This window comes from Pholis gunnellus (assembly GCF_910591455.1).
Source record: "Pholis gunnellus genome assembly, chromosome: 19".
Lineage (NCBI taxonomy): Eukaryota > Metazoa > Chordata > Actinopteri > Perciformes > Pholidae > Pholis > Pholis gunnellus.
Genome location: NC_136546.1, coordinates 20,272,112 through 20,289,000, shown reverse-complemented (window position 1 = coordinate 20,289,000; position 16,889 = coordinate 20,272,112). Strand labels below are relative to the sequence as shown.

At 44.9% G+C, this 16,889-nt stretch overlaps 1 protein-coding gene across 1 annotated transcript in view; it reads left to right on the top strand.

Annotated features, from left to right (window-relative positions):
* Positions 1 to 16,889, top strand: part of col12a1b (collagen, type XII, alpha 1b) — a 102,221-nt gene that overhangs the window by 64,589 nt on the left and 20,743 nt on the right. The window contains 15 exon segments of the mRNA XM_079180074.1: positions 1,251 to 1,393; positions 4,345 to 4,474; positions 5,510 to 5,652; positions 6,860 to 6,989; positions 8,112 to 8,231; positions 9,013 to 9,159; positions 9,740 to 9,856; positions 12,753 to 12,905; positions 13,244 to 13,287; positions 13,289 to 13,319; positions 14,657 to 14,796; positions 14,927 to 15,050; positions 15,135 to 15,278; positions 16,560 to 16,724; positions 16,828 to 16,866. Of these exon segments, the coding sequence (XP_079036200.1) occupies positions 1,251 to 1,393; positions 4,345 to 4,474; positions 5,510 to 5,652; positions 6,860 to 6,989; positions 8,112 to 8,231; positions 9,013 to 9,159; positions 9,740 to 9,856; positions 12,753 to 12,905; positions 13,244 to 13,287; positions 13,289 to 13,319; positions 14,657 to 14,796; positions 14,927 to 15,050; positions 15,135 to 15,278; positions 16,560 to 16,724; positions 16,828 to 16,866 (1,770 nt within the window).

The following is a 16,889-nucleotide window of genomic DNA, read 5'->3' as shown; positions in this document are numbered from 1 at the left end:
ATATTATATATATTAGAGATGTAGAGACGGCTGGTTTCATTAGGTTTCCTGCTGTCTCGCCTTCATCAGGACGGCTGTTTCTGGCTTCTTTGTCTTAAAACGTGAAGCTTTGTGAACTGTCGCTGCTCGTGCTGAATACTCATCATTCATTTGTCCTAAAAGGTCGTTGTTGCTTCAGTGAAACATTCATTTGTGCAGAATGACAAAGAAGTGAAACCAGTAACGTCCGTCAGTGAACATGAGCCCGTGTGTGACGTTAATGATCTTTTATCGCCGGTGACTCCGTCCAGTTTTACTGTTTCCCTTCCGGGAGGAATTTGTCACAGTTCGTCTGGACAAAAACAGTGTTTCAGTCCAAAAAATGTGGAGAAAACGAACTGCTGTAAAACGACTGATAACACATCAGATCAGGATTACTTTATCCCTCCGAAGGACAGAAGGTCATTGGATGTGATGGAAGTGAAACATGGGGGCGGACGGCCTCTGTTTTCAGAGGTATTAAATGTTGATTTCTTTTAATGTGGTTGAACATCAGGGAGACGGTTTAGTCTGGAGGTTTAGTCCTGATTGAGGAGGAGGCTCCGCTTAAATCTACCTACTGCATCCAGTTCTGTTTTATTGGGTAAAGCTCCAAATACCAGGGGGGACATGCACATCTGGTTCCGTTTAAAAGGGAAGTTAAGGGCTTTTTGCACAAACCCCAAAACTGAGCTCCTTCTCTCTCTACACATTCTCCGCTCTATAAAACGCAGGAGACTTCTGCTGCACTCAGCGTCTGAGTTCAAACCTCAGGTTCGACTGTAACGCCGGGCGTCCCACTGCAGAGACCGTTTATTCTCCCATTAAACGCTCTTTTCTTGATAGAAGCCAGAGGGTTTTGGAAGTGTTTCCAAGCAAAATCTGTTTCTTTTAATTGTAATATTTAACAGACAACACCGGATTTCTGTTGCTGTTGGACAAAGAAGGTCACAGGAGTTCACACTCTCTGTAAACTCTTCTGTACCTTTTTAAAAAAGATGCAAAAATATAAACTGACATTCTCGTCCTTGGCTTGATTCTCGCTGCGTTTCTGTTCAGCGCTTCACTGACTTGACATTTATAGGAATGTAATCACGTGTGTTCCGGCATCTTCTGGGTCCTAAAGCCGGAGCCGCTTGGAACAAATCCTTTTTTGTTTTGATGTTTTGGTTGCTAAGTAAAAGAAAAGTTCCCTCACTTCACTTTGTCTTCACCTCTGTGACCCCTTGCAGTCCCACGCACGCCACCCAGGAACATCCAGGTGTACAACCCCAGCGCCAACAGCCTGAACGTGCGCTGGGAGCCCGCCTCGGGCCAGGTTCAGCAGTACCGGGTGGCGTACTCCTCCCTGAGCGGAGTTAAACCCGCTGAGTCGGTGAGTAACTCTCTCTGCAGGCTGTTAAAACACACACAACCAGTCGGCGGCACACTTTGCCTCGAGGGGCAGGAGATCAGTGTCCCTGCTCTCAAAGGATTACAGATACAAATGTTTGGATAAAGAACTTCCAGCAAAGAGCTGCAGGTCAACTCTTGTTGGATGTGAAGCGTCTCCAGGATAGATCTGAAGATTAGCGGTTAATATTTGATCCCACTAGCAGTTCTTGTTTTAAGATAAAGCAGATATCATGACAGATAGTGCTGCAACTAATGGTTATTTTCATTATAAGCCAATCTTTTGATATAAAATCTATAATAAAATGTTGTTTATTTAGTCTTAAAAATGCCCCAAAATAATAATAAAATGTCCCAGAGCCCAAGGTGACAGCTTCATGGTTATTATGTTCGGTTTTAGCAGCAGTTTAGTCTCAAGTAACATAACTCTGACTTTATATTTGATTAAATCAAAGAAGAATTAGATTGTAACACCAGTGACTGGTGACTTCAGCTGGACTTTAGCATTCTGACTTGAATGACGTGACGTCGTCCTAAAGTTAAAGTGTGGGTCTATACATGAGACTTGTAGGTCTTGAGTTGGTTCTTGACGTTTTTAGGACTTAACTTTGCTCTTATCAACGCGGGACTTGTTGCTTTTGACTCGGCACTTGTTGGACCAGACGTGGGACTTTGAGACTTGCAGGTCTTGACTCAGGACTCTTCACCTCAGAGCTTTCCTTGTCCCACCGTTCAGCTGTGTTTTTGGACTTTCAGTGCCGCTGAACTCGTCCCACCAGGTTGCGTCTCTCTCGGTCGTCTGAAGGTTTGAATAAAGTTGTCTTCGTCTCGTCTCCACATCTGATGAATGACTTTGATGCGTTCAAAAGCTTTTGGTCAAAGCCGTCACCGGGTCGGTCTGTTTCATAGACGTTCCTGTTATTCTTCCTCGCTGAGTGTTTGCGTTGATGTTGCACAGATGTCTGAGCAGCAGTTATTATGACGATGCTCTGAAACTAATGACTTGTCAGTTTTTCTCCATCCGTGCTGATTTTTGGGCAAATCTCTGGATGGCAGCGAAACAAAAGAAGGTTTTATTTCCCCAGAAAGAGTCTGAACTCTGAAGTCTGGAAACACGACAGAGCGGACACATCTGTGACTGACATCATTGGACGCTATGGTGTCATGTTTTTGGGGCTGTGAGGCTGTAATCCAGTGTGGCTGTTCTGGTGATGAGGTTCTGCTTTGATGATGCTGTGAAGCTGATATCACTGTGCAGCTTATCATCCCCCATCAGCAACACTCTGAGCAGCTTAGCATCACTCGTCGTCACCACCTCCTCTCTCTATGTTCACTTCTGTTGTGGTTTATTTTAACTCACTTTGTTGGTTCGGTAAAGACGCGAAGATGAGCTCAGAAAGATTCGACTCTTGATGATTAATTCAGCGTAGCTGAGATTAAACGGCCTGTTTTACACCACAGAGACGAGTCCTTTGAGTTTAACGTAAGCGGGCTGAGCCAGGAAACAGATTCTGTAGAAAGATTACACCCACATGTGATAGTTGATCACGTGATCCCAAAACCACATGGACATTAATATGACGCTCTAGCAGCCTCCGCTATTCAGTCTTTTCACCACATTTTGGAACCTGATGTAGGAATTTGCTCAAAAAGGGTCCAACGCTGGTGTTGGGTGATCGGGTCTGGCTTAGAGTCGGCATTCCAGTTCATCCCAAAGGTGACGGATCGGGGATCAGGTCTAGTTCTTCTCCGCCAAGCTGGGAAACCCAACTCTCTACGGAGCTGGCTTTGTAGTTCTAGTCACGTTGAAGCAGGAAAGAAAGAACCTGACGACACAAAGTTGGGAGAACACTGTTGTGTAAAATACGATGTACTTTAGCATTAAGAGTTCCTTCAACAGGAGAGACGAGGCGTCCGCTTCAGGGGGAAGAAGGGAAGCGAAGTGAACTTCCAAAACAAACCAGAGCAACATTTTTTTCAACTTTTCTTCGTTTTCAAAATGACGAAAGGAACGGACGTACGACGCAATTAATCATAATTAATCACGGAGCCACATCAGTACAGCTACAGACCAGCGTTGAGCGTTCAGCTCAGCTAATTAACGGAACTTCCCTGTTTTCTTTATTAGCAAACATCACAGCTAATGAGATGAATACCATCTGAATGTGTCATTCAAGTCGACTGTTAAACACAGTAAACACGACGCCTGTTAAAAGCTCATTAATCAGCCAGAAGAACTGGATGATTTGGCTCCGTTCACTGAGATTTATCTCGACCGGTGAGCTCCGTCTGAACCGTGGAGAGCAGCTCCGCCGTCAGGAAGTGACCGTACGACTGCACCTCCAGCGTAATCCATCATGTTTCAAAAGGACAACGGCCAATGCGCCGGCCGTACTGTTGACCGGCTGGCGGGCGTTGTGGAGGAACCCGGTCTCATGGTCCCGTGTGCCAGAAGCTTTTGGGTCCAAAACCCTCTGAGATTTTTTGCTTTAACCAAAACAAAAGCGTCTCTCGATGAGGGTGGACCGGAGTTCAAACCCAGCAGATGCATGTCCCGTGATCTAAACGGGTTAAACGCCGTGATAATCCCACACGACAGTAGACGGCCTCGCGCCGCCGTCGTCCTTGTTGTTCAGCGAGCTGCGTGCTGACGGCCGCTCGCTCTCTCCAGCCGCTTCCTCGCAGAGACTGTTTACCCGTCAGTCCACTTACTGACCGAAGGATGTGTTTATCCGTCTGACCTCCCAGGCCTTCTGTTAGTGTTTCAGCAGAATGCGTCTCTGATAACTGGATGTGGGATGAGCAGTGAGCTCATTATGTACATTATCACTGCCAGGTGTCTGTGTGATGCATGAAGAGGCAGAGCCGTCATCGTGATGATGTCTATTGTGTATATATATATATATATAATGTTTGATCCTCTACTCCACAAAGGTCCTGGTTCCAGGAAACGTTAACAACGCCTTCCTGGACAACCTGGTCCCAGACACGCCCTACTCGGTGAGCGTGGCGGCTCTGTACGCCGACGGGGAGGGATCGCCGATCAAAGACAGCGGCAGAACACGTAAGAGCAACGGCAGCAAACCCACAATGTGACACCGTGTTCCTCTCAACAAGCATCAGCGCTCACACAGCTCCTCTAAACACATGACTTCATGATACACAGACACTTCAGAACGGATCACATGATTTACATTCGGTGGTCATAAAACAAACAAACAGTTTCCAAAACTGTGTGAGTATTTAAAAGTCGAGCTTCACCAGGATGATGCGACTATCTGTCCGTACTGGCTCCTCGTGCACTCGTATAGCTGGAGCTACATCCAGGTAGCTTCTGTTTCTGTCTTCTCTATTGACTGTTAAAAGAATAAACCTAAATCTTAAAGTAGTAAAACGTTCACTCAGGAGACCGCTGGTCATGTCCGGTGGGAAAGTAGTTATGTTACGCAATTATGTTCTTATTTTAACCCAAACCGCGATCTTCTCCTAAACCTAAACACATGTCTTTGTTGCACAAGTAAACCTGAAAACTAACTCAGCCCAGATAGTTCATTAAGACACCTTAGGGGTTTAATCTGTTTCAACTAAATGAAACAGATTAAACAAAATGATGAAAACATGCTGGTTAGTCCTGTTTATTTGTTTTGATACATAGTACGAATAACTTCACAATGACTTCATTATTTGACCGCAAAACAGAAGTTACGTTAGCATTAGCCAGCTAGCTCGCTACAACTTGTGTCTAGTTGATAGAATTTATTTATCACGAGATAACATGAGATCAGAACTTTACACTTTATATTACAGGAACTAGAGAATATTAGAGGAATTCTGTCCCTTAATTTACCAACATTTTCCTTCATAAATTAATTTCTATCTTATGTTATTATAACTAAAATGAGAGAATGATGCACTGCCTCTGTGGTCCATAACATATGGTTTTATTTCAAAAACCGATCCATTCATAGTCTTTATTTTTCCATAAAGAGACTCTCTTTGATCCACTTTAGTCCTGCAGCTTGTCAGTGTGAGCAGAAACTCCCAGTGTGTCGTCATACAGCGTGTGGTATAAGTGTGCGTTGTTGTGTTTGCGCTGCAGTGCCGCGTGCCGGTCCCAGGAACATGCGTGTGTTTGACGCCACCACCAGCACCCTGACCATCGGCTGGGACCACGCAGAGGGACCCGTGAGGCAGTACAGGATCGCCTACGCCCCCATGACCGGAGACCCCATCACCGAGTTCGTAAGTACGCCGCCGTGTAGCCGAAATATCATCCGCCGTGTAGCGTCGAGCCTCAGTGATTCACGGTGGAGCTGTAGAGATGGAGCAACCGTCCTGGAGGAGGAACTTCCTGCTAATGGAGACAAAACCGTAACACCGGAAACACACCAAGAACTCTGCAATGCAAAGTCTTTAGAAGTAGACAGATATTTGTTAAGATAATGAAAAATCTCAAACTTCTTTAATCCGCTCGAGCCTCCTCGTTTCAGCCATAAAGAGAGATTCATTTCAGTTTATTACATTTCTTTATTCTGGATAAACTCTTCGTTCACCCTCCTCCGTGATGTTCCATCCAAACTATGCAGTGAAGTCACATCTCAGGATTCCCTCGACCCGTCCAGGTAATAAATCACCGATTAATGAGACTAATTACGGGCTCTGTTAAACAAACACTTCAATTAGGGCCTTAATAACATTATTAATAGTCCTGAACAGCGAGTTGGAGCGGCGGTGGAGGGCGGAGGCGGCCCAGCTGTGCTGCCCCTCCACCTGTTAGCGAGGCACCTGTTCTCTATGAGTCAGCTAACCGCAGCGGAGGGGCGGCGACGAAAGGACTTCTCCAGACTGGGACTGACCGAGGAACCTATTACCGTTTATTAATGCGTGCAGTTATTACAATTTAGCATCTGTGGCTAATGGACAAGGTTTGTGTTTGTGCACATAAAGGAATGGGAACCAGTCGAGAGGGTGGAACAGAATTCACAGATTTAACATTTCGTAACACCAACAGCTCCCTCGACTCCTCAGTGAAGACACATTAGACGGTTACACTCTTAATTATTGAGGAAAGGGATGTTTAGTCTTACCGAAGACTCATAACAACTAAGCAGTATTACATTCACATTAGAGTGTTAGACAGTCAGGACTCAGAATCAGAAAGACTTTTCATTTGACCAAGAGACACCATGTGTAATGTACAAAAACATGAATCATATTGCAAATTGAGATGCGATGTCGATGCAGGGCTCGAAATTGACAACCAATTCTTGGCCTTTGATTGCCATCAGTGGCAACAACAGATTTAACACATTTAAAATGGGGACAACAAACAGCAAAAACATGCATCCCAAAATATATAATAAAAGAATATTTGGGAAAACCCAAACACAACACGTGCATTGTTCTGCGTGTGGAACCCTCTGACTCTGTGGTGTTCTCCCGTCCTCAGACTGTGGTTCCAGGGAACAGAAACAACGCCATGCTGCAGAACCTGCTGCCCGACACCCCGTACAACATCACCGTTGAGGCCATCTACGCCGAGGGTCCTGGAGGGTCCCTCAATGGAAATGGACGCACAGGTGAGGCAGCCGCACCTAAAATAACACAGTCAGCTGTTTTAAGCAACAACGAGAGAAGCTCTCAACATTATGACTTAGTTTCTTAAAATAATGGCTTATTGTCTCTAAATCATGACGTATTATCTCTAAATCATGACTTAGTATCTCTAAATCATGACTTAGTATCTCTACATCATGACTTGTTATCTCTAAATCATGACGTATTATCTCTAAATCATGACTTAGTATCTCTAAATCATGACTTATTATCTCTAAATCATGACTTAGTATCTCTAAATAAAGACTTAGTATCTCTAAATCATGACTTAGTATCTCTAAATCATGACTTGTTATCTCTAAATCATGACTTGTTATCTCTAAATCATGGCTTATTATCTCTAAATCATGACTTAGTATCTCTAAATCATGACTTGTTATCTCTAAATCATGACTTGTTATCTCTAAATCATGACTTGTTATCTCTAAATCATGACTTAGTATCTCTAAATCATTAATCACGTTTGAGGAAAAGTGCTTCCACAGTTTCTTTTAATCTGTAGTTTGTGAATAAGAAGTGCTCCAAAAACAATAAAAAGAATAAAGAACCTCCAGCCTGCTTTAGAACATCTTCTACAAGACTGAGAGAAGATGAAGTGAGACCTCTCCACCAGAGTGCTGCTGTGGTCTCAGTGTTGCCGGGTTTGAACCTGTGAACTCTGCGTCATGGTGAGCTCTCACTGAGCTAAACGCCCGACAGCTCGCAGCTCTACGGGCCAGCGGGCTGCAGGAGTCTGTGCAGAGAAAATAAACACAGTCCATGTGCATTAGTCAACGGTGCCAACAGGGTTTAGTGTGACGGGTTCGGACCAGTGGGATCTCACAGGAGCCAAACTGGGAGAGCACTTCACTGGTGAGCAGGAGCGCCAGTTACACAAACAATAGGAACGTTCAGGCGTCGCTCCAACTCAGAACTTCAGTAAAGAGCCAGAACCTAAACACACGTATCACATACAATGAACTTCATGAACAGAAGGAAACGAACCAGCAGCGACTCGCTACTGATGTTTGACTGATTCTAATAAGTAATGTAATGTTCTAAATCTGATGTGTTGTTGTTGCCGCGTCGCCTCCTCCGTGTCTCAGTGGGGATGTTGAGTCCCAGGAACCTCCGAGTCTCCGATGAGTGGTACACCAGGTTCAGGGTGGCCTGGGACCCGGTGGGAGCTCCGGTCCAGGGATACAGACTCATCTACGCTCCTGCAGGTGAGACCGCATGTCGTCATCCACACAGTTTATCAGCTCGTCTCACTGCTCGCGTCTTTAGGATCCCGTGAATTGATGATTCGGCTGTTTAACCCTTTCATATGAAACACATGTTGGTTGCAGATTGATTCATTACAACATGATTTGGAAGCCCAGAGTCAACTCCATTGACAGAAACAGTAGTATCTGCATGTACGCTAGTTTTGGTGGGAAAAGAGTATAAAAGATTAGAGAAAAGAAAAGAGAAAATAGAGCTTAAAAAGGATACTTTTTAACCGTCGATGCATGACCATCAAAATATAGAAAAACCTACACAGGACACATCATTTTCAGTTAAATATGTCTTCATAAAATGGTTTTGTAAAATCCGGAGCTGAAGATCTGTGTTCGAAACTCCTTCTTTCTCAAGGTCCACTTTCTAGCTTCTTCTGGAGCTTTCAGCTGAATTACACAGTCTTCATCAGTAGCTGGATGTTGGATGAATCTGTTCACATGCGAGCTCAGAAGCTGCTTTGATTTTATCCATCGCACTTGTATGATTTCTCACCTCCGTGTTGGCTTCAAGCCTGAAATTAAAGACAGTTTGTTTCTCTGGAAAAAAAAGTGAGTAAGTGGCCCTTGAGTTGGGATTGTTTCCCTCAGATTGTGAGTGAACTCGGCCTCGGCTCCAAGTCACCGTCTGCAAAAAGCTTCCCAGTTAGTTGTGATTGGTCTCTTTGATGTTCTGACTCAAAGATGGACTCTGTAATGTCTTTTATTTGCGTCTTTGTTATCTTTCCAGGCACTAACCAGCCCATGGACTTCTTCGTGGGCGACGTGACCTCGTACACGCTGCACAACCTGCTGCCTGGAACCACCTACGATCTGAAAGTGGTGGCTCAGTACATCGGCGGCATGAGTGGACCGCTGCCCGGGCAGGGAACGACACGTACGTACGGGGAAGTGTGTGGAAAAGATTCCCAAATCACAACACCGTTGATTTCTCTGCCTTCTAAATACAGAGATGTTAACGGGACTTGATTTGTGGCAGAGCTGACTTGAAACCTGACACTTGACATCGGACGTTGACTTACTATAGATTGCAAAAACTTTTTTTCTGCTGCTGCCAGTCAAAAATATAACACGTGACGCGTTGAAGCAGCTTGGGATGATGGGAGTTGTAGTCGTCAGGATTCCTTCAGTGTTCAAATTGACTGAATAAAGCAGCTTCTCCGACTCTGACGTCCTGGAGGAGCTCAGATCGTTTGTTTCGATCATAACTTAACATCCATGATGACTCAAAGTCTTCATCTGCTTAAAATATAGAGTTACAAAAATCTAAAGAGTCTTTTGTAAAATGTGACTTGATGTGAAACAGACAAACGTGTTAAACGTTTAACTTGACTTGAGACAATGAAAGTGAAAAACCTTCAAGTGTCCGTTTTTAACCTGGAACCTCTTCTAGTACAGAGTCAGTGTTCTGCAGTCAGAGACCCGATGTTAAATGTGAATGTACGTCCTACCTGCAGTCTACCTGAACGTGACCAACATCGAGACCTACGACGCCGACCACGACAAGTTCTGCATCAAGTGGACTTCTCACCGGGCGGCCACGTCGTACCGGATCAAGCTCCTCCCCGTGGACCGTAAGTCTCCTCCACACCGTCCGCTTCCTGTGACTCTGTTTACTTTAGAAGTTTGAAGTTCATCCTTCAGAATGTGATATCTCAGGAACGCTTGGAGAGAATCTCTTCCATGTTTGGTACAAAAGTCCACTTGGACTCAGTGAACTGATTTAAAGATCTTGGTGGTCAAAGGTCACGGTGGCCTCACAAAACACGTATTTGGCCATAACTCAAGAATTCATCTGCTAATTATGAATATTTTCCCACGAATGTCTAAAAGTATAAAGTGATGAAGTGGCAGGATGTGGATATAAACTCCACTGGTTGGTCATTGGGTTCAGTTTATTTCCATAAAATATGAATATCAGTGAACAGACACTTCACAGCTGTAGATGCTGACTTTGAGCTGCAACCAGGAAATGCTTTTGACATTTTTACTTGATGAAGACCAGAACAACACATTCTATATGTTTTGTGACTAAATTCTGTTTTTTATGGCCAAAGAACAACGAATGAAAATGATCCTTTTGACAAACACTGGAATCAAAGTCTTTAATAAACTGACGACAAAATGTCAAACTGAACACTTCACCTCCACCTGACACCGATGCTTTAGATTCATGTGTGCACCTGATCCACTTTAACACTCCTGATCCTGATCCTGATCCTGATCCTGATCCTGATCCTGATCCGATGTGACTCGTCTGAGGTGATGCATGCAGTAACATGAACTTCCAGCAGATGTTTGATCTCCAGATGAGGTCACCTCTGTAGACGGACGCTTCACAGCGTTTAGCTGTCAGCTCGACTGTTTACCTCCTCCTCCTCTTCCTCCTCCTCCTCCTCCTCCTCCTCTTCCTCCTCCTCCTCCTCCTCCTCCTCCTCCTCCTCCTCCTCCTCCTCCTCTTCCTCCTCCTCCTCCTCCTCCTCCTCCTCCTCCTCCTCCTCCTCCTCCTCCGGGATTATTACCCCGAGCAGGATGCGAGTGTTGGCGTGGATTTAAAGCGTCCCGACCACCGAGCTTTTTAATTGTGTCTGAAGATTACGTCCTTTTCAATTACCGCCGGGGGTCTTTGAGTCCCATCTGGTTTTGTGTTTGCGCGCCGAGAGAGCGCGCCGGGTTAGCGGTTAAAAAGAAACAGGAAAAGGGAGCATCCGTGTTTTAAATATCTATATGGTAGTCATTAGCCGGCGGGGACGCTGTGACGGGCTGCCAGAACAAATACAGCGTCTGCTAGCGTGGGACAGATGATAGCTGCAATCAGAAACACACAACACATCCGTCGACACACCGGCGAGGCTCCGGCTCTCCGCCGGTGTTTCCTCCGTAGTTTAGAAGCCGTTTGAAAGGAGAACTTGCTGCCAGTTCTTGAGAAGCCTCTGAAATACTTCAGGCTTCATATTTAGTCAGCATCACTCCTGATGAGCCGGGGCCACTGTTCTGGAGCAGACCTCAGCTCTGTGTGTGTTTTTCCCAGAACAATTGACAATTGACTTCCATCATAACTTGTTGATATTACAGAGCTCGTTGTGAACGCATTGCGTCACCGGACTAAAGGTTTCAGAGCACCGAGGAGCAGCTTCCTCGCCCGTAAACACGCTTTTGTTTGTTTGTGCTCGCTAGAAAACACAGAGTAAATAAAGCTCGCTGTCGATACTTCACCGCTCAGACGTGCACACATGTCGACGTCCTGAAGACGAGTGCCTTTGAGGAATTTAAGCAGCTTTAAGTGATCTTTTTATGTTTTCCTCCGTTAGCAACAGAACAGAAAGTACAGCTTTACAAACATCCTGTGTCTCTGCAGGATGGACACAAGTGATGTCATCTTTACTTTAGTCGTCCAGCTTTCCTCAAAATAAAAGTCAGAAAAGTGTTTCACGGCAAATCAGACGAGACGAGCGAGTGAAACAACGTAAAGGCCCCGAGGACGGACTTTACCAAAACACGTAGACAAGGAAAAAATGGAAAGATAACAGAGGAGGGACAATCCATATAACTAAATATATATATATATATATATATACACAATATGATTACTCCAGAGCTGTGTCTTCACTGAAAAGGTTAAACTTGAATACTGGATGTTGATCGGCTCCAAACTGGTTGTGATGTTGCTAAATCCTGCTCCAGCAGACGAATGTGAAATAATCACAATTCCATCAAATAAAAGAAACTAAATACATTCTAGAGTGAAGGGCGACTGAAATGATGCAGAGAAACCAGTTTTAGCAAAGATTTCAGTTCGTAACTCCACAAAGACGAGAAACGAACCAAGAACTTTACCAATAAATCAAAACAGCTTCACTGAAATGGAGCACAGAAACGGTAAAGTGCTGTAAAATACAAGTTCTTCTACGTCATTTGAAAAAAATGTTGGCAACATTTTGAGTTCATTTCAAAAGCCGGACATGTGAGCACCGGGGGAAGCAATCTTTGAGTCATCGGTGATCATCGTTGATGCTTTCATACCCCTGGAGATGCACGTAATGAAGGAATATCTGGGTTTTCACCACTTATATTAATCTCTGGTGATGATTCAGAGCCGAACGACGATATGAAACCCGCCGGGTGTGGTTAGGAGGCTGGAACTGTCACTCTTCATCCATCCAGGAGGAAGGCTGGAGCTCGTCTGCCTCACAACGTGTTTCCCTCCGTCTGACTGAGTCCCATGAAGAGGATGAACGATAAATGATCCACTAATCCTGTTTTTACATCTTTAATACACACACACACACACACACACACACTGTGTCAGTAGCAAGCTAGCTAATCAACGTGTTCTCCCAAAGATAAACCACCTGAGAACACAGCCTGGAAGAGGGATCTTTGAGAGAACTAATGAGTGTTTAACATGACACATTTTCTGGACGTTTTTACTGTGATTGGTGGATTAACGATGTCCTCTTCCTCCTGCAGCCTCCAGTAAAGGACAGCATGAGATCACCATCCCCGCCGGTCTTCCTCAGTACTGCTTCGACGGACTCTCTCCGGACGCCCTGTACACCGCCACCGTGTTCGTCCAGACCCCCAACCTGGAGGGTCCGGGAGTCAGCGCCAAGGAGAGGACTCGTAAGTTCTGAAGACGTTTCTCAAAAGAAGCTTAAAAAGAAATGTTTTGTAGCTGAAACACGGAGTCGTGTTTTGCAAATCATTCTCTTTTGTTTCACAAACTGTGTGAAACTGTACCTGTAAACCGTAAACCTACAAAAGACACGATGACCGCAGTAACGAGCGCCGTGTCTCCACCGTGACCCCGTGGTCTCTGAGATGTTGAAGCGTTACGCAACCAGAGAAGTGACATCACCTCACAGCAGCGGGGCCAAAAAAACAATGACCTCATCACACGACATGTTTACTGTTGTCCTGTATTTATTACAAACATGCTTGATTTTCTGTTTTTCTCGTAGTGGTGAAGCCAACTCCGGTTCCAACGCTCCCGCCGACCCCGACCCCCCCCGCCCACCGTCCCCCCAGCGTGGCCAAGTAAGTGTCTCCAGGCCCCCAGAAGCCTTCGCTGTCAAGTCCAGCTGAAGTTAGAGTTCACGTTTAGTTCTTTTGTAGTCCAGCTGTCTTTCAACTCTATTGTTTTTTTCTGTCTTCGTGGACGGAGAAGTTCTTTTCATACAGACAATCGTTTCTTTATCATTTCGTCGGCTGAAACAAACAAACGTTTACGTCGCTTTGCTGCTCAGCTGCAGAACATCGAACAGTTTAAAAACATACCTGCGGTTCAAAATGTGTGAGTTCTCTCCTTAAAGGGACAGTAGAGCTATTTATCACCAGAACTCAACAGCAAAGTCTCTCTCCAAAAAATCATGAGCCGGTTATTTAAGATATTCCAAACACCTTGTTGAGAGCAGTTTCATGATGTAGGAACGACTTTCTTTGTATCGAACTACACCTGGCAGCCGTATATGCTACGTGAGCTAGCGGTGCGTAGAGCTATGCTACCTTCTGCACGCAGCTTTACATTGGACAGAAGGCAGACATTTCTACAACTATATCTCTTATATCTCTAACACTCACACCCAAACCATCTAGACTGATGGAGGATAAACATGTGTTTTTGAACTGTACCGTCACACAAATTTGCAAATTTGACCGACAGCGACCACGGCGATCTTTTAGAGAGTCCAACATGAAGGAAGCTCTCTTGACTCTTGAGGATAGAGCGCTGCACAGAAGAGACTTGTTGTCCTGTGAGTGATCCATCACACCAGCTGGTTAAGTGTCTCAAGCGGTGGAGTAAAACGGTTCAGAGAGGTTTCACGATGCATCGTGTAAACTCAACCTTTAGAGATCAGATTCGGCAAAAAAGGTTTGTTTTTAAAGTCAGTGGAAGCTAAATGAAGCTAATAATTCACCACATGCAGAAACTCCAACACGGATCCTCTGAAGGTCTGACTGGATCCAGTCTTTTCATTCAAGCTTGGCTCTGATTGGAAACTCCTCCGTGAGGCGTTTTTGGCCTCCTTGTTTTTCAGCGCCGACTCCTTCTGGATCCGAGTCGTGCCAGCGGTGAATTATTAGCCGCCACATGTGCTCCCCGTCAGCCGCCCGTTAAAAAAGGAAGAGAATCTCTTTGTGTCTTTGTAAATCTCTCGCTGCATCACGTAAGGCAGAGATTATTTGAGGAGCTCACTAATGAGAGCTCACTTCTCAACCATTCTGCTCACCAAATGTTTTTTATTGGTGATTACCATCCTACGACTTTATTATGCCAGCTCTCAAGCAACTCTGATGTCGTGTGACGATGTCATCCGGTCTGCTGGTTTTCGTGGCACTGGACTCTCTTAACGCTCCATTTTCCCTCGCCTCAGTTTGCAAAGGAGCCAAAGCCGACGTGGTGTTCCTCATCGACGGCTCCTGGAGCATCGGGGAGGAGAGCTTCACCAAAGTCAGGAGCTTCGTCTCCGGCATGATCGCCGCCTTCGACGTGATCGGCCCCTCTGGGATGCAGGTTTGTGACCATCCAGTTGCACGTTTTCATACATACCCGTGACCTTCTTCATGCCTCGTGGGCTGTAAGGTCTTAAGTTGTTGTTGTTGTTTGTTGAGATAAGATCTGAGGGTCTTTTGTGTGTCTTCAGGTGTCGTTCGTGCAGTACAGCGACGAAGCAAAGACCGAATTCCGGCTGAACGCTTACCAAGACAAAGGCATCGCCATGTCTGCGCTTCATCTCATCCGCTACCGAGGAGGAAACACCAAGACAGGTTCGATACCGCGCACCGCGCAGAGACGGTCCGTCGGTGAGCCGGAGGGTTTTCTTTCTGACTCTCTCTCTCTCTGTTGAACAGGAGTGGCGCTGAAACACACCTATGAGAAGGCCTTTTCTGTGGAGAACGGAATGAGGAGGAACGTCCCCAAAGTGGTGGTCGTCATCACCGACGGACGCTCTCAGGACGAGGTGAAGACGAAGGCGGCCAAGCTGCAGCACGCAGGTAATGCCGGGATCCCACGATGCATCGACGCGATGCATCGAGTCCTTCATGACTTCATCTGAGTCTCTCTCATGAACTGTAAGAACGAAAGCAGAGCAGGCTGCAGACCGGTCATTAGCTTGTTGCTGTACGGTACATCTCTGTTAAAGAGAAGCAGCTGGTACCGATCTGAATCATGGATATTTCTGAAACTGCTCTGGTTCAGATCTGTGTGCTTGGTTTCCCTCAAAGTCGGAGCAGTAAACCGCTTTGTTGCCTCTCAACGTGCCAACAAATCTCTCAACCCCAAACCTCGCCGGCAGGTTTGAAAAGCGTGTTTAATTATCTTTTTTTGAAGCTTAAAAACATTAAAGACATCATTGTCAGATCTTCATCATGTGTGACTTCCGTCAGGAAAAGAAACCAAATCAAAGCTTAAAATCGGGACATTTCATCAAAATCACTTTTCTTCTTCACGTCTCATTTATAATTTCACCACAAACAAACCGTTGCTCTGATCATCAACCAAAAACACTCATTCCTGAGTTCCCAGTGAAACTGAGAAGCCGTGATGACTCGTCACGGGAAATAAATGTGGTGAAACTTGGACTTGAAAGGTCAGGAGAGGTACGAAAGAAGAGGTTTAAAAACATGAATCGTTTAATATTCATCTATTTGTGTTATTTCTGTATCATGCCAAACATTCAGCCCATCCCACATGAGATTACAACACACCGTTATATTTGGTCTGACACATAAAAGCATGTGGAAAAGGAAGAAAATACATTTCTACACATTATATCGGTAAAGAGTTTTGTCCCAGGCTTTCTCAAAATAACATAATATGTAAAGATTATCCATATTTATCAAATCAATATCTATTGTTATCTCACTAAACAAAGCATCACGCTGTTCACAGCGTAAAGGACAGTAGAAAACTAAATGGAACACATTTTATTCTTCTATAAAGACATCAAAAGATATAAATACATCATGTGGAGCCTCCACTTGTTGGATGTATAGATTCCACTATTTTCCAAATTTAAAAATTTTAAAGTTTTTCAAAAATTTGAATCAAAAGAAATTCAACTTGCTCTTTCTTCTTCTTCTTTTTTGTGATTAATGGCATTATAGCAGTTTTATTCTGCACTAAAGACATGTTTGAGTTCTCTCTCCTTCTCCCCGTGATGGTTCTGTTTCTATAGAGATGCAGGACTTTATGTGACGTAGGAGTGAAATGTGACGCTGTGCTTCAGCGGGTTTACGGCGTTCTGACCGTATTTCTACGTCCCCGTCTTTCAGGTTACAGCGTCTTCGCCATCGGCGTCGCCGACGTGGACTTCGTGGAGCTGCAGGAGATCGGCAGCAAACCCAGCGACAGACACGTCTTCGTCGTGGACGACTTCGACGCTTTCGACACCATCAAAGAAAACCTGATCACCTTCATCTGTGAGACCGCGACGTCGTGTAAGTTTGCACCAAATCTACGGAAACAAAAACAGAGTTTTTTATTGTTACGGTTCTGTTTTCAGCAGCTGAATTTTTGTGGTTTTCCTTTCTTGCTCCACAGCGTGTCCCCTGATTTACCTGAATGGATTCACTTCACCTGGTGAGTGCAAAGCTGAAATGCAC